This window comes from Amphibalanus amphitrite, unplaced genomic scaffold (genome assembly GCF_019059575.1).
Source record: "Amphibalanus amphitrite isolate SeventyFive unplaced genomic scaffold, NRLGWU_Aamphi_draft 000140F_arrow, whole genome shotgun sequence".
Lineage (NCBI taxonomy): Eukaryota > Metazoa > Arthropoda > Thecostraca > Balanomorpha > Balanidae > Amphibalanus > Amphibalanus amphitrite.
The window spans coordinates 826,266-847,471 of NW_024881635.1; the positions used below are offsets into that span (position 1 = coordinate 826,266).

General features: G+C 49.2%; 1 protein-coding gene across 4 annotated transcripts; it reads left to right on the forward strand.

The window, feature by feature from the left end:
- The first annotated feature begins 674 nt into the window (after positions 1-674).
- Positions 675-19,257, forward strand: LOC122382485 (vacuolar protein sorting-associated protein 33A-like). 4 transcript variants are annotated; one of them, XM_043367864.1, is made up of 12 exons: positions 675-871; positions 3,406-3,540; positions 3,911-4,104; positions 4,570-4,759; positions 5,925-6,044; positions 6,417-6,588; positions 14,756-14,873; positions 15,195-15,355; positions 15,641-15,795; positions 16,115-16,365; positions 18,008-18,264; positions 18,413-19,257. In XM_043367864.1, exons 2-12 carry the CDS (start codon positions 3,433-3,435, stop codon positions 18,508-18,510), a joined length of 1,824 nt encoding a protein of 607 aa, XP_043223799.1. In that variant the 5' UTR covers positions 675-871; positions 3,406-3,432; the 3' UTR covers positions 18,511-19,257. The 4 variants fall into 4 exon arrangements, with proteins under 4 accessions (XP_043223799.1, XP_043223797.1, XP_043223798.1 ...); XM_043367862.1 differs by having other exon boundaries at positions 710-810; XM_043367863.1 differs by lacking the exon at positions 675-871 and adding an exon at positions 1,298-1,389.
- Positions 19,258-21,206: the final 1,949 nt, after the last annotated feature.

The window sequence follows — 21,206 nt, forward strand, 5'->3', positions numbered from 1 at the left end:
ACTTTTGGTGTAACTCCAAAAGTGTACACCTAAAATGCAGGCCCATGTCGTCCCCTATCTCCGCGTGTGTCCACTAACACGAATGACGTCACGCATGTGGGCGGAGCTATGGGCGGAGCCTAGCGCACGCGGCAGTCCAAGCCGCCATATTTGAATTTATATTTTAATAGAATCTTGCCGATATTTTGGGTGAAGTCAATTTATATGGATAGCTTGGTGACATTTTAGCTATACGAATAATAATTTATTATGGATGTGCGTATATTCAGCTTGGAATTGCAATTAAAGTTCCGCACCGCATAGATTCGAACTCGGGACCTTTGGAATACTGCGCGGGCACGCTAACCACTACACTACCGCGACCGCGCGGCGGCTGGCGGCAGGGAGGCTGCGGAGACATGGGGGGACATTTTACGCTTTTGTGAAAAAAGCAAAAGATTTAGCGAAAAACACGTAATAGATAACTTGCAGAAAATTGTCTGCTCTTTCAGATAAGATACTTAGGTTTGATATATCTTGTGCAGACTTCATTCTACAGTGCTTCGAAAATCGCTCATTTACATGGGGATTGAACGGGGCTTCGAGACTTGACTCCAAATGACGTCACGAGCTGACGTCACGAAAAGGTAGAATCGCCGGACGACCCTACCTGGTATATAGGGCCTTGCTAAAATGGTTTTGTCGTGAAAGATCCGTATGCGACCACTCATCTAACGGAACAGCGTAGGCGCTGAGTGCAGTGGCATGTCGGAGCAGCGGGTGATGCCCTGCCCCGCGGCGAGACAACGTTCTTGCGTCGACCTCTAAAAGGTTAACGATGCGAGGGTCACCAACTCCAGTCCAATAAGTGATTATTGGCGTTCTAAATATGGTAAACAAAACAAGCGTCCTTCGCCGCGATTTTTGTGAGTCGTGTCCATTTGCGGGAGTATAATTCACACCGCCTGACCTTCCGGCTGCCATGAGTGGCTCAGTTTGTACCATGCTCGAAGTCGAGTTAGGCCGCAGAGCCAGCTCCGTGTCCCGTTAGCTCGATAAATCACGAAAACCAATGGCGTTCATGGCGTTTAGTCATTATACCCACGGTGACTATATTATACCCATTTATCATGTCAACACAATTTGAATGTGAAATAATAATTTACCTATCGTTACCCTGACGAGATGCGGCGGATGCGGCGTATGCAGCCTTTTCGACAGCAATGCAAATAACAGATCTTTCGTAAACTCATGGGAAACTACTAATCATGTTCCTGAATTGCTGCTCGCGCTAGCTAAAAACAGACTCTCGAGCACTACTGCCTATGTTTTGGAGCAATTGGTTGTATGCCTTGTGAGCTCTCTCGACATTTATTTTTTGAGGCATTTTGATTGATAGGTCGTTGCTAGGTGAGTTTATTACTTTTAAACATTTTATTTGGCTTATTCGTCAGAATTTCGGTTCATTTTACTGAATGGGACTACATTTTTATGCACATAAGTTGTCCAAAAGAATGGGCCAGTTCAAGTTCTCATAAAAATTGTTTTTATTTTGTTGCAGTTTTTAAGATTTCATCAAAACGTGATCAATTTCCTTCATCCAGTATTCTGAGGGCTGTTCACGGGCCCTGTGTGCAGTCGGACCGCACACAGCCTCGAATCTCCGCCCACTTCGTCCCCACGTCAGCCTTCCGTCACCGCACACAGCGATTGCTGTGGCCGGTCGGGACTGGCCACAGCGGACCGTCCACCGCACGCAGCCGCGACGTCAGAACCGCCTACCCATCCCCTACCCCCACGCCTGCTGGACGCACCGCACACACCGCAAGCAGCAGTGTGCGGTGCCCGTGGACACCCCTCGGATTGGAAAGTTGAAGATTCCCTGGTATCTTAATTGTGTTAGTATAAAACTAATTACTTATAGGATAGGTACCTACTCAATTATACTTGTGCAGAATTTCAATTTTGAAAGACCACTTGGTCTCAAGGATCCGGTCTTATCGAGCTCCTTGCAATTGCAATTGCCTCACTCAGACATTCGGATGTGTTGTGTATTTGAATGTGCCCAGGATTTGTCCAGTCTGGCTATGAATGCATTAACCCACGCATGACTGAAGGGGGGGGGGGGCTCTAGCCTCTACAGAGCCCCCTCCTGTTTTTCAGCAATATCTTCTAAACTGTTTGATGGATCAACTCGAAACTTGTGGTACCCTCAGCGGCATCAATTTGACACCTTGTGTTAAAAGTTCAACTTTCTAGCTACCATAGTTTGGCCGGAAATGATGTCAGTGTGACGTCATATGTTGGTCGATTTTGATGCAAAATATTGAATGACGGCAAACGCTATCAAGAGCTTAGTTTTAAAGCTAGATCCTATTTTTTTTTTGCATCAGTGTGCTACAAATACTCGTGGCTATCAAAATGCTATCTCAAATTTTCGAAATTCTAAAAATTTTGATTTTTATCAGTTACAAAAATGTATATTTTTTATTTTTTTCAAAAAGTTTTTGATTTTTTGCTACAACCGGAATATATGTGATAGAACACACACACTGATATACTACTCTAGCAAGTTTTAGCCTAATATCTTCACAAATAGCCAAGTTATTGGCATTATTGTCAAAATTTTACAATTATATATTTTTCAAAACCATTTTTCAGTACGTTTTTGACATTGTACAACAATATAAATGGCGCCATCGTGTTCCTGAGCTCAAATTGCATCTGATAGGCACATTTTTGTTGAAAACTTTCATTTTCAAAATTTGACCTTTTCTGACCTGAAAGTGACCCTACCTCCGGTAAATTCAGCTGAAAATAACCTCAAATGACACAGACGACATTATTTTCGAAATCTACGAGTAAAATGGAGCATAAAACATGCGTCACGTGACCGATACAATGATACATGATATACAATTTTCGTGACCTAGGATGACCTGGCCTTGCCCTGAAAAATTTGAAGTAAAAGTTTGGTACCCTAAGGGTATCTAATCTAAGGCATATATCAAGAAGTGCGTAAACCAAAAATGAGCCTGATCAGACTTGTCAGCCGGCGGCCAGAGCCTTAATTGTGAACAAGCAAAAATGCCGATAATTTTTTCTTTGACCTGACCTGTGACGTCATCGGTGACCTCGAGGTCAATGAAAATATGTTTCGCTCTACAGTTTTTCCAGGGCTATCAGACGCTGTTTGAATTTTGACGATCGGCCCAGTAGTTTCGGAGATTCTGGAGAGCACCCCCCCCCCTCCCCCAGTCACTCGTGTTTTGGAAAATACCCCATTCATGCGCGGGCTAAGGCTGGGAGCGTCGACGACTGATGGCGGTAGTGCATTCCAATTGTTGATGACGCGGACAGAGAAGACATTTCGACACTTCAGTTTAGTGTATGGATTGTTCATTCATGCCTTATGACCTATTTCAGATCAATCTGCTTATTCTACTCTGAACCATGACATCAGCACTGCACCTGATGCATGGTCGCCTGCGCACAAACATCTTCAGAGATGAGGCCCGACAGAAATTTGTCACCCTTCTGGACAAAACCGTTGGCACTAAGGTGATTCTTGTCGCCCTTGATATTGTCGAGTTTATTCTAGGCATGATTGTGACGTGCCTTGTGGTTACTCTGCTCCCATGTCATAACCATCTTCAAATTTTCCTCAGTTTTGCAAGTAGAGCTTTTAAGCACTGTAGGTCTGGTATTTGGTTTTACCAGCAGATGTGATCGGCAGTAATGCTAAGCTAAGAGTTCTCAAGTTAATGCGCCAGAATGCTGATCATAGATTTTGCTCAAATTGAAAAAAAAAACAATCCATACATTGGAGTTCAGTTCAGTTATTTGTTTTTATCTTAACCATGTTCTGTTCACACTCACCGCAATGTGGCAAACAGCCCATTCCATTGACCGCGCCGCCTCTGCGCGTCAGGCGATCGTCTGGGATGAGCGGCTGACGGGCCCGTTCGGCCTGGTGGCCGAGTACTCGTTTCTGCGCGAACACGACGTGGCCAAGATGTTCCCGCTGCGCGCGGGCCGGCTGCCGCCCAGTGACGTGGACACTGTGGTGTTTCTGGTACGCCCAGAGGTCGGCCTCATGGAACTGGTCGCCGAGAACGTGCAAAAGTACGTGCGTACGTAGAGGGTGGAAACGTCACGTCGGTCCGTACGTTCAGTGGGCGAGAGGCGGGGATGGTGAATAGTAGAATGTTGAAACATCACACAGGCTGCAGAGTGCAGTATGTTGTAAGGCTAGCTGAATGTCGAGAAAATTAATTTGGAAGCAAGGAGATGGGAGTATAAGCCAGTAGTGTAAGAGCCTGTGCGGTGTGCACTGCACATAAGTTACAAACTCTATCGCACCCACATGCAACGATCCTCGCATTGTTAAAGTGACATTACTATGTAACAACAGTCGCTGTGTCGATGACCCTATCAGTCACAAATCAATGTCACCTAACTCTACGTCCTGTCTGTTCGATAGACCAAGACAACCTTTTCATTCCATTTGCCATAAATACCAAACCTCAATTCATCTTCCATCGTCCGCCCATCCAAAATTAATAACCGACCGTCTGTCCGTCTCCACAGGGAGGAGGAGCAGGGCGGCCGGCGCAAGGAGTTTGTGCTCTGCTTCATGCCGACCGGCAGCGGCGCGTGCGAGCGGGTGCTGGAGGAGCGCCGGGTGCGCGGCACCTTCAGTCAAATCACCAGTCTGGAGGTGCGCCTGCTGCCGCTCGACGCCGACCTCCTCTCCATGGAGTACCCGCTCGGATTCAAGGCACGTGAGGGCGGACCGGAGAGGATGGGATCGGTAGGACACAGGGAGACTGTTTGTTTGTGTAACATACCTTGGATGGGGCTGACGGATGAAGTGTCCGATTTGAAAGTTGGCTGTAATTTCTGTTTAAGTTTGGCCTCTATTTAACCCTCGCCCGCACATGGGGGGGGGGTGATTGCCCCCCCCCCCCCCAGGTAGTCTTTCTGCTGTGCACTCAACATTTTTAGAGCGAGGAGGCTGATTTTTCGTATAGCTGCTCCTCTATCCTTTCTTGAATGTCCACTGAAAATTTCAAGTTTCTGTGGTTTTTGGTTTCGGAGATATGACCTTGTTTTTCAGGTCATGTCATGACCAAGATGGCCAATTCTCAACATTTTGCGTTGGCTATGGGCCTTGTGAGCTTTTGACACCTTGATTTCAGCCTTTTTTGCCAGTCTTACCTCCCACCTATCATGGAACATGTTGTTCGACGATGTACAGATGTCAAGGTCAAGGTCAACCTAGGTCATCTAAGATAATTGCGTTTTAGGCAAGCGGAATTTACTTTTTGTGAAGTTTTTTGACTGCATTTTTGGTAAAAGCTTCTCAGATCATGATTTCATGTAATATGGACACATAAACAATCGGTGCACACATCAGTATACACACAGACATACAAACACATATAATTGACCTTGACCTAACTTGACCTGAAATGACCTCAGCAGCAAAAACCTGGTCGGGTAGTGTGACAAGGAGGTTCTAGCTGGCTTGGCACCAGAAAACGGCATCGTCATCGGTACATGATAGGCAGCGCACTTGATATCCAACGGTGACCCAAAACAGCAACATTTTTTTAGTTTGACCTGACCTGGAAGGTCAATGACTGACCTGAGAAGGTAAAACTGGGTATCATTGGATTCGTCTCTTCCCAAAGAATCTTTTTAGTCTTTACCGCTAAGCTCTATCTCCAGCAGGAACGAAATGGCGCGGGGGGGGGGGTGGCAACCACCCACACCACCCCTATGTGCGTTCTAGGATGGGAAAATGGCATGTGTGGGCGAGGATTAATACTTGACGTGATTCGACCTTACTTAATGTTTTAAAAAATATTTGTTTGTAAGCTGTGATATGAAGTGCATTTTCTGTCACTCATTGCTGAATTTCTTTTCTTTTTTTGTTACAGGAGTACGCCCTGGAGAACGACCCGAGCTGTTTGTTTGAGGCGGCCCAGGCGCTGCTGGAGATACAGCTCAAATTCGGCATTATCCCCTCCATCTGCGGCAAAGGAAACGCCGCTAAAAAGGTGGGATATGATTACAGTGCCACCTTTTGCATGGTAGTTTATGTTTCTGGGTTATGCTGGTGAGTCACATGTCGGATCATTTTGTTATTCAAAAGATGCTGAAGTTAAATAATTTGCCGAATATCGCGATGATCGAACAAAATGACCTATAACAATCTTATCTAGCAGCTTACTCTACCGTGATTTGACGTAGTATTCGGACTGGAGATCAGCAATCGGAGATAGTAATTCCGGAGCACCTGTAATGTGAATTACCACGTAGCATTCACCGACATGACTAGAAAGAAGTCCGGAGTTGTAGCGGCTACCATTCCAAGCGCGCACCTACCGGCAGTAGCGGCCGGGACCTTCACCTCACCCTCCGTCCGCCAGGTGTACGATTACCTGTTGAACCTGCGCCGGGAGCACCAGGACTCGGAGTTTCCGACCGTCTGCGAGATTGACACGCTGCTGCTGATTGACCGCGAGGTGGACCTGATTACACCGGTGGCCACCCAGCTCACCTACGAGGGACTCATCGACGAGGTGTTCGGCATCCACAACAGTAAGTGCTGCTACACTGAGATAACTCTACTATCACCCAGCTCACCTAGGAGGGAGGTGTTCGGCATCCACAACTCAGTAGGTGCCGCTAATGCTGCTGTACTGATGGACGCAGCTGCTGCAGGGATGCAAGGAAGATGAAAATAATTTCCCTTATAATGAACATGAAGTCGACAGCCCGTTGAAAGGATGGGTATTGTATGATTCAATGACGATCGAATGTTTAATGAAAACGTTCCTGCTTCATTTGTGCATTTTTCCTAATTTCCACTCATTCGCTTCCTATGATGACGATACACCTGCCGCTCAGCAACACACTTATAGATAGTAAGTGTAAAGTGATGTACCCACCGATTGACACCGTTCACTAAGTTGACATGTTATTTTAAAGTGACCATCCCACCTTAACATTAGTTTTGAGTTGAGATAGCCAAATTGGTGGCCATGGCCTGAAAATACCGGTTTGGGCACTCACAACATCGAAGAATGCTTTAATTCGGAGATATGGAATTTCAAACTTGCAGTTTTCGGATTTTAAGGGGCTAATGCATTGGTATGCCCCCTTAGAATTTGTGACGTCAGCGGAGATCTAACGATTTTTAAATCTTTTACTAAAACGTTTGGTAGCACGTGGTGGTATATGCTGCTTTGCGCGCAACAAATGCCGCACTTTCAAATAAAGTCGCTAGGAACAGCGGAGATCCCAAAAAGTAAACAAAAGTAAAAGTCTAATATCTTGAAAACCGGTGAATATTTTTCGATGAAATTTGGTAGATATTCGTTTTCGCTCTTTCTGAACCGAGCGACATCACTTTCATGCCAATTCATGAACTTTTTTGAAGGTGGGAGGGTCCCTTTAACACTGAACGATTTTTTACATTTCCTTATGAGCGACCGTTGCCCTTCCATGGACCATTCTGTAAACACCGTGATTTGGAAGGCAGCGTATCACGCCCCTAACTAGCGTCCGCTGCCAATCCCTATCGTGGCTCTCTCGGTGATGGACTTTAGGGATGTGCCTCGCACAGTGCGACAAGCTCTTTGGAGAGACGAATTGCATCTTTTTATTGATGTACTGACCCAAAATAACCGTCCATTGGCCATTGTTGTGATGACGACTGCAAGGCCGCAGCTTCGAACGACCTTGGCGGTTATTGTCTGATGCGTGAACAATCCCCAGGCTTGACACCCCTCCTTTGCGTGTTTTGAAATTCGGGATTATTTCGCAACGCATTCATGCCCACCGTCTAGACACGGCACGCGCGCACAATTGCGGTTCGGCTCATGCGACTGTCGGGGCGTCTCACCCCGACTTTCCGCTCCATGCATCGGTGGCTTTGGATGGCTTTCCGCCGGCGCGTCTCTGGCACCGCTGTGTGCCTGCGCCCACTTTCGGTCCACATTATCCGGGGTTATCGGTCTGTGCCCTGGTTGCGTCATCCCGGCGATATGACAATGTGTTCAGGTGAATGACGGGCCCATCATACATACAACGGATGGATCCGTGACATGCACAGAAAGAAAGGCAGCTTAAGTGTCGATGAGCTGAAACAGAGTGAAAGTGGTTCACTATAAATGTGAATGTGGCGTTGACACTTCGCTTAGCGGGGCAAGTTTATGACGGATAGGTGACCAATTAGTTTGCACAGCAGTTGTTGATTGATGATAAGGTACATACATTCATGTATGATATTCTTATATTAGCGAGTGAAGCGGAAAAATTGACATGCACGAGAGGGTCAACATGAAAAATATCACCACTAACAAGTGATATACAACCGACAACGGAGGAGGCATGTCTATTCTATTTAAATAACATACAAAACATCAAATGCATGTCTTTGGATGTAGCTAACACGTAACACCAATTCTCTGAGTCCACAAACTGCTTGCAGTCGAACGCTAGGCGTTTCTCTGCTGCTAACAACTGCGTCTGGCCGCGAGCTAACTACGTGCGTATGCGCATGGGGTTCCACTCGCCGAACTGCGGCGAGAACCGGTGCAGAGGCGAGTGGATGAACTGGGCCAGCGGGTGGCTGGGGTCGGCCGCGGCCGGCTCGGAGGGACCGGCTCCGAAGGCGCCGCTCTGCCTGGGAGCGCGCACTGCGCCGCTCCGCGCCTGTGGCCGCCGACTCAGGCGACCCTGCCGGGCGCTGAACTGGGCGGACGAGGTGACTTCGTGACCGGCAGCGGCTGCCGCCTCGTCATCCCCAGAGCGCGGTGCCGGCCCGGCCGGGGAGCCCGTCTTGTGCGACCAGGAGTGGTCCTGGGCGGGCGCCGCGGTGGGGTGTACGGGGGACGCCGCCGGGCCGGGCGGAGCGCCGCCCCAGCCGTGTCTGATGGTGTTATCGGCCACCAGCCAGGCGCCGGCGGTCGGCGGCGGAGCGCTGCTCTGCAGGCTCCAGGAGTCGCCGGCAGCACCGGCAGCGCCGGCGGGCGGCACGCGGTCGCCGCCGGTAGGTACGGTATTGGCCTCAGGACTCCAGGGAGCTGGTCTGACGCCCGCCGGTCGGACTGGGAGGCGGCGCTGCTGGAGGGCCGGCGGTCGGCCCTGCGGCCCCGCCGGCGGCGGCTGGTTGGGCCTGGCGTGCTGTCCGCCCGGCTGGTGAGACGGTCCTGGGCCAGGGTTCGCCAGACGGCGGATCTGTGGACGTCCGCCGCTCAGCGGCTGTGGTCCCTCTCGTCTACCTTCCGGACGGGGGCCGTCCTGTGGCACCTCTCGGCGGCCATCGGGCCGAGGGGACGGACGGGGGCCGTTTTGTGGCGCCGCCACTGATCCCTGCCCCTCTCCGGGGCTGACCTCGCGCTTGGCCGGTCCGGCGAACCTCAGCGGCGCGCCGCTATCGGCCCGCCTGCCGAAGCCGGGTCCCAGGTCGGCGGTGAGCGGCGGCAGTGGGCCGGAGAACAGGAACGTGGGCTGGCGCGGCTCGGCGCGCGGCGGCGGCGCGCCCGGCGCCTGCTGCGGCGACGGCAGCGGGATGCCGTCCGGCGTCTGGTACGACACCGTGGCGCGGTAGCCGTTCTCGTCGGCCACGTAGTTCACCACCTGTGGGTGGGGGGTTCGGTAAGGTGTGGAAGAAGCAGTCGAGATGTGTGTCTGGGCATACGTCAGGAAAGATATTAACTGCTGCTATGCATGGTCTGCGTCACGTTCCATAGGTACAGCCCTCTGCAAGCTGCGTGGTAGGTATTCTTTTTTCGACAAAACCGGGAATAACGCGAATACTATGCTAACGGTCACTCGGAAATCGTAACAGCAAGACGTGCGAGACTCCGCACCTTAGGTTGGGTTTATTTTGGTATACATTTTCCAGCTAGTTTGGCAACAATACAAGAAAGTTTATATCTGCCCCCAAAACAAACTTTTGCATTTTGTTGCTACACTAGTTGTATAATTCGTTCAGTGCTAGAACCAATCGAAGGAGTGGAGCATGGCGCATCTATATGCAATGAGATCCGACCTACCGATAACTTAGTCTTTGAGTTATTCTCGGTTTTGTCGAAAAAAGAATACCTACCACGCAGTCTGCAGAGGGCTGTACATTCTCTCCAGGCTTGTTCTGCCTGATGTTTCCATTTGGTCTCGAAGAGGAATTTGTAGCCGGCACAGAAAAACTGTCCTATAACTATTAATTCTATTTTATCCTTCTGGAACTTAAGGTGCCTTTATAATTAAACTTTGTTTAATTGTCAGTGACCCAATAGACGATAGCATCCTAATTCTCACATCCATTTCACTCCATAAATCGGGCTTATTTATTCTCTCTGGTACGCTATCCTGCTACCTTACACCCACCTGAACGCGTCCGTCGGGCAGCAGGGTGGAGTAGAACCCGGTGACGGCGTTGCCGTTGCGCTGTTCGTTCTGCTCCGAGTAGGTGGCCTCTGCCGGGTCCTCCGTCTTGTACCCGTATGTGTACTGAGCTACACCCTGGGTAGTAAATAACGGGACACACTCAATGGAATGGCGACGGATGATATCCGCTGGGCGCTGATGCCTTTTAAATTCGCTCACTTTCCACTGGCTGCCTCTTTAAATTGATTCCATTTTTATTCATTGCTTTATCACGACAAAGTAAGCCGCAGCGACGCATCAATATTTGGTGTGAACTTCCTCTAAAACACAGCAAGAGCGTTATAAGTCCATCCCAATAATTATTTATATCGATGGCCCCCGGCTGCCCCGGTGTACTGACGTCAGGCGGCGGCTGTCCGAGGGGTGTCAGCGGCGCCGGCGCCAGCGGACCGCTAAAGAACTGGTTACCGGGGTTGATCTGAGCCCTGGCGACCGACGCCAGCAGGGCAGCCAGCAGGATGGCCCGCATCTGCGGCCAGACACAGGGCGTCAGATGAGATGGGATGGCGGGGTCCAAGTAATCGAGACATGTGGCTGATTATTATCATGACAATAGGAGATGCCTGTTGGTGATGCTGGTTTGATCACCGCATCGTGATGTGTGCTTATTTCTGAGTCGAAAGCTGTCTGCAATAACCCAACTACATTTTGATAGTTGAGCTGGTCAGTGGTCAAAAATATTGGTTCTAGTTTGTGTGGTGACATTTAGACATGAATATCAGGTTGTGAGGTGAATATATTTAGCAATGTTTATCGAATTTAATCAGCATCGATCGTAATTCTCATTGGGCTCCTTTTCTGTTAGAGCTGCTTGATTTTCGCTAAGTTGAGTATTTCCTGGTTCGACCGTGTGTGTACAGATTTTGGCTCTAAATCGAAGACCTACAAGAAGTGCTTGATTCACGACACGACCTTATTGTATTTTAGCACAACATATGTCTCAACTTTGGCCACTTGTACCTAGTCCTACAGTCTCTTGAATCCAATTGTCTACGCAACACACACTGGCGAACAACTGGCGACTAGCGGTATCTGGTATGACTGACCTTTGCGCACCGGTGTCTTCAGTTGCTCGCTGATGTAGCTTTGATGCTGTGTCCTCCAATTTCTGACCAGAGCTATCACTGACTACCACTTCCTGCCCACCGCGTGCACTCGATAAGAGCTCCCACTCTCCCACGATTCGTGGCTGCCGCCCCCGCACGACGCACTCCACTGTGGCCCGCCGGGCACGGTGAAGGGATTTATACCGCCGTGGGCGAAACGGGTGGGGGCGGCGCCATGGAGCTGACAAGGTCTGATGGCCGCTCTTGTGTTTCTATTCAATGTACGCATAACGCTAGCCTTGTTTGAAGGAATGCCAGTTATTCTATTTTTTGTGCATTTTCCTTTTCTCTTTGCCTTTGTGATAAGGAAGTGAACGTGACATAGAAACCATCCACCACAAGGCTCAGAAATGTTCAAATGTTTGGCACGTGACTGCACGGGTCTGCTTTTCTACCCTGAGCTGGCTGAAGGTCTTTAAGTTGAAAAAATGCCTCCTTGAAAGTCGAACTTCTAATGTCTATGCTCTCTAATAACACGCACCTATACTCGTACATAAAATACTCGTTTATAAATTTCATATGCGATAGCTTTTTTATGATAGGTCTATGACTGGCATTCGAGCAGTCAACCAGCATTTCTAATAAACAACTTCTGTAAGTAGGCGTCAAAAGACGCCTACATTGGCGTCTTTTCAGTTACCTTAGGCGGTTCGTTACTTTATTACCGGTGCCATTACCGGTGAAACCGGTGTCCTGCGCGCCCCGTCCTATGCTCTATGGTTCCGGCGGCGACCCGTGACCGTGCCCAGACGTTCCGCCGTACCAGACACGTCGCTCCGACCCACACGTCGCGCTCCACGCCGTGTCGGCGCCGACGGGGTGCGCGGGTCGACGTTACGTCACCGGGTGAAGCTCGGCCGGTGACTCTGATGGCGGGCTGCGTACAGGAACGGTCACGGCGCGTATAGTAGTGCACCAGGCACCGGGGCGGTCTGCGTTGTGTTTGGATGTGGCTTACCGACAGGTTTACCGACACAGTGATTCTATTTGTAATCTGAAGTTATCTCTTTGTGGCTGTTAGTTGCTCTTGTAATTATACTTTTTCAGTATGTTTCTGCCTTTCAATGGATGGGGACAATATCTCTGAAAACTGCTTTTTGTGCTAAGTTATTGCGCTGTGTGGCAGTGGAATGCTGTGTAAACAACTTGGATAAAATATCCTTCATAGTTAGCGTTAAATCGTCTGATTTTGCGTAATAATTGTCAGTCAACGCAACTTCTTGGGCTTCATGTACGTATGCCTAGTTGTTGGGTTCGTGGAGTTATTACGCGTGAAACTGTCTCTATACACGTGCATTCAGAGTTAAATGCTGTCAGCGCGCCCATGAAAGGAAAAGTAACGATGCATGGGTGTTTTATGAGCTGATGTTTTATGGTGGCTTATTTTGCAACGTCCCGATTTCAAGGTTCATGTTGTGGTTTGATCGTTGGGCTTACATCGGGCAAAACTACACGTGCTCAGTGCTGTAATCCTGTACAGCGGGGAGCATAATATCTCGACAGGGCAAACATGTCTTCTGATACGGCTATGCTGTGTTTTGTGCAAAAAGGCGTCTTTTTGCGATCTTGTTTCTGTATTCTGTTCATGTATGTTGTTGTGTCGATCGTTTTCATTAAAAGACTACATTTCTATCTCCTGGGATCCAGGCGAGACTAAGATAGGTAGTTCATAGCTGATCTGCCCACCTTTCTCACTGTTCTTAGAAGTGAAGAACTGCGAGCAGTCCATCTTGAGCTATTTTCTAATGACGTTAATAATACGATCAAAAAGCAAAGCAATACGGCCTACGGGCGCCAATGATCGCTATTATGGCGCTTGGAATGAGCCCTGTTTTGGGACAACCCGAAACTCCGAGTCCCCTGCCGCATCGTATCATAACCAACACCAACATTACCACCTGCTTAGCCTACCACCTAGAGACTGTTTTGGAGTCGTATTGAGTTGGCGTTGGGAGGGAAGAGACGAAATACAACCATCTCGCGCGACGCGCCCAAAACCCCTGGAGTGGCAAGCGCTGAAGTCTGAATGAAGTTGCCTCATTCTCATGCCTGCAAATGTCATTGAAAGTGAACGTCACACCGGTTAATTGTCTGGCAGTTTTAACTGCCGCGTACGGAGTCGGTGCGTGAATTAAATTGCCCTGGATTTCGGAGCGTACTCCGGCCATTATACGGTGGATGGGCGACACTGCAGTTCAGTCCAGTAACGGAGTTCTACATGCTGTCACGATGCCTATGGAGTGCCTGGCTGGCGTAATATGCCGCACAGTTTTGTCCTTTCGTTTTAACTCAGGCTAACCCAAGATGGCTTAGGATGCCCTTTATTGTAATATTTTTTGGAGTTTGTTTGACGGATATTTGACAAAATCACTGACTATTTTATGCGGTGGTTTCTTAGCTGCATGATGCGCACAGCGCAATATTCATGAAGAAAAGCGACGGTAGTGTTAATGGTCTTTTAACTCTTTAGTCTTACAATCCGTACCTATCTTATTCTAGAATTCTAGATTTTCTTTAGTGGTGACTGGTGCACATAATTATCGGTCCTATTCATAATCGCTTGTTTCAGTTGGCCTTTTGCTGTGCTTATTGAAATGCTTATTTTGGGATACCTCTAAGAATAGTTCAATTAAGAATAGCTTATACAACTCTAGCCCAGCGAGCATCGTTGCGTTGATATCAGTTTACGTCATGACATTGTCCACAAAGTCGACTGCAGTCGACTATTTTTCGTCACGGTCCGGGAGTTTGAACGTTTCACTTTTGTGCGTGATGGTTGACGGTGACATTTTTGCCGATATTGCACTGTGCGCGCTATGACGACAGGTTCCCATCCGTCCAGCGTGTAATCTCGCCCCATGATACGCTTATTGACTTTTGACTGCACCCTCCGAGCAACGGTTACGTAAAATATAGCGAGGGGACACTTTCGCTTATGTCATAGGAGCTGATTTAATGCCAGGGACCGTCAAAAACGAGAAGGAAAATAAATTGTAAATGCGCTCGAACACAATGAGCCCGACACCGACGCGACCTAAAACTCGAACTAACGACCTGAGTTGCATTGTGTATCTCAAATTGCCGAGCATTCCCCGCGCACACGTCGCCACGGTCATAGAATACTGAAGTGCTCAGAGCGCCGACACGCGCGATGCATGCGCTGATGCCATTGAGCTGACGGTCGGGTTACCTGTCTGTGTTCGCAGATACGGTGAAGCTGCCCTCGGAGAAGTTCGTCAAGCAGGACGGCGGGCCCATCGAGATGACGAACGATCGCAAACAATTCCTTCTGAGCTCAGCAGAGGAGTTGTATGCCGACATCAGGTTAGGGTAGCGGGGAATGGGAGGTCAGATGGGGTGACAGGCCGGACCCAGAGGGTGTTCACTGTTCAGGTCACGGCTCTGGGAGGTAAGGTCAGTGGGGTAAGGTTAGTGAGGGAGTGAGAAAGTGACTCTCGGAGGCTAGGTAATGGGGGACGTCAGGCTAGGAAGGTCATAGGGCGGTTGCGGTGCTTTTTGCGATTCGACTCATCATCTAAGATAGGGAACTTGGCCAGTTGTATCCCGAGCTTTTAGCATTGCCGCTTATGTGTAAGTTTCTCTGCATGTTGGCGTGTATGTTCATGCTTTCGGTCATTGTTCCAGGGATAAGAACTTCAACGCGGTTGGTCCGGCCCTCAGCAGGAAGGCGAAGCAGATCTCCGCCCAGTACGAGGAGCGACATTCTCAGTCGGTTAGCGAGATGAAAAACTTTGTCAAGAACGTGCTGCCGACCATCAAAGCCGCCAAGGAGTCACTCGGACTGCGTGAGTAATGAGTTTATTGACAATCCTGATGTGAATAGTTTGTGAAAGACTTCTACAGTTATTATACCCCACCGCAGATAACTTAAATGGTTCAATATTATATGGTGTTATTACGTGATGTGATTGTTTTCGCCCACTGGGGCACCGATCTCGTAGCTATTCACTAGTAAAGGCTATGCGTGCTAAGGTTTTATCTTTTTATATTTAATGTTTTTTTAGGCATTTAAAAATAATAATTTTGACTCGTCATCACTAAACTGACCCGTTTGCCACCTTCACTCACAGACACGTCGATCGCCGAGCTGATCAAGGAGCGCACCGACAGCGAGTCATTCCTGGAGGCGCTGCAGACCGAGCAGGAGATGATGAACGCCATCGACACAGACCGGGCGCACCCGCACATCGAGCAGCTCATCGCCAAAAAGGCCGACCTCACCCGGGTGGGTGACGGGGTGCGCAACAGCGCCGGGCATAGAGTAGATGGGCAGTTGTTTTTTTTTCTGAGGATTTCTGTCGTGGCTGGATTAAACTATCAAGACTAAACGTTTTTCTTTGAAATGTATATGATAAATATAGTGTTTGTGAATGTAAAACTGAGATGAAATGGATATTCATTACTTGAAGACGTTTCACCAATTTTCCTTTTTCCTGCGTACTCGTAGTAGCTGGGCTGCTGTGGCGTCGGGTTTTGTACTCTTACTCGAGTGCTGCGACTATCTATCCACAATGTCGGTCTGACTCGCTCGTTTCACCGGACAGGTCCTACGGTTGATCTGTCTGCAATCCGCCTGCAACTCTGGCCTGAAGCCGCGCCTGATGGACCAATACCGACGCGACCTGCTCCAGACCTACGGCTTCCAGCACGCGCTGACCCTGAACAACCTGGAGCGGGCGAGTCTGCTGCGCACACAGGGACGCACCACCTACAGCGCTCTGCGGCGGCAGCTGAAACTTACCGTGGATGATGTGAACGAACAGGCGCCCACCGATATATCCTACACGTTCAGCGGGTGAGGATTACAGTCGGGGCGTGGCGGGACGGCTGATGGGGCGAAACGTGACTGGGGCAGGGCAAGGGTGGGGGGAGGAAACGGGCAGTGCGACGGCGGCTGGTTTAGACAGAATGTATTGTTTAAAGGGTTGAGTCAGTTGCCGCCTTGTTATTTTCGATTCACCGGCAGTATTTTGGTTCGATGTTTACCATTATCGCCACCGTCAGGACGCCATAATAGTGCAGTCATGTTACTGATAATGGGGCATTGTTGTCGGGTGGTAATTGTCCAGTCACGGACGGGGGGCCGCAGCGGCGCGCCGGCCGGCCGGAAATGAGCCGTTACCAACGAGCCCGTCTGCCGGGCCTGTCTGGAGGCACCCGACCAGCGGCACGATCAGGAAGCCCGGAACAGAAAGCGTGACCGTTTATCATATCACCGATTGTGTAACTTTAAACTTAGAACGACAATCAACATTTCATCGAACCAGTAACCGTTTCGACTGGGTATGGTTTTAACACGCGCAGTGGAAGGGGGGGGGGGGCGGATTTCGCCCACCCCTCCTGTTTTTCGCCAATAACTCGCGCCGCAAGCATAATATCAATGTGAAATTCCGGCTACTTGTCCAGAATTGAATTGCGGATCTTCTCGCGCAAGAAGTAAGAAAATCGGTTCACAACTTTTCTAGTAATAGCGGTGTAAAGTCAAACATCCTGCCGCCGCGGCGGCGCGGCGGCCGGCGCTAGCCGTTACGCGCCGCCTGAATTGTAGACTGTGCCGGGGCGGGACGGTTCCGCCTTTACATCGCGCTCCTTACCGCTGATTATATTAGATTCGCGTCAAATTCGGTGAGAAGACTGAGAAATGTACAGGCAATCATATGGTCAAAGAATTTTGAAAATCGGCCGGTAACAACTTGAGTTATGAGTGTGTAAACACAAAATTGTGATTGCCGCATTTCCCGCGTCGGCCGATGCCGCCTCAGCCGGCGACATCTTACCCTTCGCAGGCTTCTAACTGCCATATTTATTGTTGGATCATCTAGAAATTCACCATACATACTCACAAATGTTTGCTCTTTCGTATAGTGAAAGATTAAAAAAAAAATCGGCCGGAAACTTTTTGAGTTATCGGCGTGTAAACGCAAAAAAGTCGCTAATATGGCACATTTGACCTCATTTGACCTTGAAGATATTGACCTAGGGTCATGAAATTCACACACAACAGAGTTCCCCAAGGCCTTCACCTACCCTCCAAATTTCGTCTTTCTAGCTCCAGTGGGAGCTGATATCTTAGGGGGGGGGGCGACATCCGCCCCCCCCCCCTTCCACTGGGCGTAGTACTCGCAACCCTTCCACTGCGCGTGTTAAAGTACCGGTTGTTGTTTCGATTATTATTTTTATTTGTTTGATGAAATTCGTTCGTTCTGCTTACTGAAGCACATATTCCTGGTGCGCCTGTCAACTTGTTGCTAAACGACATTTAAACGCAGGATATTCAGCCGAAAGATTAGGAAGCCACCGGTTACAATAGAAAAGCACTACTCTAACGAATTATTGAACACAAACCTACGGTTACCAGCTAAGCCTCTGGAACAAACGACTTCACATCCCCCGTATCGCAGCTCGATATCACCTCACACACCCGCGCCTCGCTGCAGATACGCGCCGCTGTCTGTGCGGCTGGCGCAGCTGCTGGCGCGGCCCGGCTGGCGCTCAGTGTCCGAGGCCCTGGCGCTGCTGCCCGGCCCGACCCTGATGGAGGAGCAGCCGGCGCCGGCGGCCGCGCGCAACCGGCGCGACACCGGCCCGCTGGGACTGAGCGCCGACGACGCCCGACTCACTCTGGTCGTGTTCCTCGGCGGAGCGACGTTCGCGGAGGTAGCCGCGCTGCGCTTCCTCTCCAGCCAGGAGGACGGTAAGGAAAGGACTGGACCAGGTATAGGTGGGAGCTGAGGGCACTCACATAGATACATTTACACGTTATCTTTTTTGTGTCGATGGTATTAATTTTGACCTCAAGTTGTCGCTGTCCTTAAACTTACGCCGTTCCACTCTGCCCACAGCACCAACCGAGTACGTCATAGCGACCACCAAGATGATCAACGGCAACTCCCTGATCAGTTCGCTGTCAGAGGAGCTGGTACCGGTGGGCGGCGCGTAGGCAGGCGGATAGGCAGCGCGTAGGCGGTCGGACGGGACAGGTGGCGCCTGAACGGTGAGGGACATACGGCAACCGGCGCCCAGCGTAGCGGTCTAGCGGCAAAGGCTGTGCTCATCACTTTTCATGCGTGCCGAAGCTTGCCGATGGCGAGTCGCTGTTTGCCGGACTGTCACCGCGGCTACCCGGGCCAGGCTTTTGGTCTCGACTGAGTCTTGACTGAGAGGTCACAATTTTCTTGACCAAAGCGTCACCTGGAGACAAGAGTGCCGCGTCCGGTAGGCTCCTCTCGCCTTCGGTGAGCTCTTGCCTCGCCTCGCTCCGTTGCGCTGGCCGCCGCTGAAAGACATTCCCAATCACTGGCTATTGTAACTCCATTGCCGTCGGTCGGTGGGATGGAAAATGAATATCTATGAAAACTCGCTTACCCAGCTACTGGTACTGTGCACCGGCAGGCTGGGATGTCAGGTATTGTGTGTGAACTATGGTTTACTTTATCCGAAACGGAAATATATCTGCATTGTTATTTTTCTAGCCCTTGTGTTCCCGCTATATGGTATTATGAGGATGTCCACGCTTCTATGTAGTGTAAGTCATCAAACGCTGCCACGTGTTGAATTGTATCTACAAGAGCGGAGCGATTATCCGCAGGATTGCCATTGAACGTATATTGCAGTGCATGCTATTGTGTCGTCGCCGCCGGGTACGTATGAGTGCATATCGCTATATACATGCATACCTATATGAACATTCCATCATTTTTGAACCTGCGATTCCAAACAGATGAACATTAAACATGGGGGGGGGAGACGGGACGAAGGTTTACGCTAGTAAAAAACTTATGCGCCTCAATAGATGCGATTTACAAGACCTAAAGGCTAGTTGATGTTGCCTTTCTGCACAGGTTACGATTTCACTCAGTAACTGCAACGAGCAACAATTTTACTCAAGCTTACGCAGAGCATGGCAAGCGCATGCCAACTGTGGTTGATGCTAACCAGTAAAACGCCTTTTGGGCGACCAACGGAGCGAGCGAGAGGATGGGCCTTGCACGTGCGAAATTGCGAGGGGGTACCTCCAACTAACTTGTGAACTGCACCCTACTAACCGGTCTTTAGCGATGTGCCAAATTTCAGCGCAATCGGCCTAGCCGTTCTCGAGATCTGGAAGCGGCACACTGCACGTGCGCACGTGCAAGCGGGGTCCAAACTGACTTTTGCACGGCACCCTACTAACTGGTCCCCAACCGTGTACCAAATTTGAGCGCAATCGGCCCAGCCGTTCTCGAGATCTGGGAGCGCCCCCTGCACGTGCGCACGTGCTGTAGCACCCCAACCTTAACACATGCAGATGAATTATCTAATGGTGACCTAACTGTGTACCGAGTTCAATTCAATCGGCCCAACCGTTGTGCCGTTATTGAGGTTGCAATTTTGGGGGTTCTTAAAAAATGTCCAACTTTACCACGCGCCACGTGCGGTGGTTGGCAAGAACGCATGGTGGCCATCACACCACAGAACTTTTACGTCCAAGTGACATTCAGTAAAGAAGACCGCTTGTCAATCGGATGTCCCGTTCCTAAGATATTAGCTTTTAAAGAGCGTCCCCACGGCCGGCCGGCTGGCCGGCCGGCCGGCCGCTCATACTCAGGATTTTCCCTTAACCCGCGCGGGGCTGGGGGGGTAAATTTTACCCCCCCTCGCGAATTTTTGCAATATCTCAAAAACGGCGGCGCGCAGCGCCGCCAAACTTTCAGTACCTTTTCTTACATCAATTTGACACGTTCCCTGAAAATTTGAGCGAAATCCGTCGGAAAATTTTTGAGAAATTGACGTTTTAGTGACGTCATGTTCGCCATTTTCGCCTCAAAAACGGAAAAAGTTCAAACGCCGCTAACATCTTCATTTTTAAAGGAATCAAGACGTAACAAAAAAGGATATACGTAATTCTACTTTGTCTATCAAATGGCTATCTCGGTTTTTTGAAATTTTTGGATTTTGACCCATTTTTTTTTCTAAAAAAAACTGACTTTTTTGGGAAAATAACTATAAAATCAAAAATTTTAAGTGTATCGAAAAAACCGGAATATATGTCAGAGAAGTGGTCTATGTGCACCTACATACCAAGTTTTAGAAGAATCGGTTCAAAAATGTGGGAGTTATTCAAAATTGTATGACGTCACGACACACAAAAACTTTGAAAAATGACTTTTTTGGAAGTTCTAGACCTCGTACGGAAACAAAAATAGCACCATTCGATTCGCCATGAAAAACTGCATCAGATAGACACCTTTTTAGACCTTAACAACCAACTTCAAAATTTGACCTCACTTGACCTGACCTTGACCTGACCTCGACCTGAAATTCATCCAGAGGTGGTCCATATCACTTATTGAGTGTGCCTATTGAATTCTATGAGTAAAATGACCCATAAAACATGTGTCGCACATGCCCTTTTCTATATTTTGTTTTTGGTGACCTGACCTGACCTGACCTTGACCTTGACCTTTGAATGATATTGTATGCAACGAATATTGTCTTGGTAGCCTAAGAACACGTTTTGGGCGATCAGTCTCAGTCCATGACTCCATTCTTCGGCAACTACGATGCAAGGCCGATACTGTAGGAACTTGCAATTTGTACCCTTGACCTGACCTTGACCTTGACCTCAAACTTAAAATTAAGTACATGTTTTTAGTT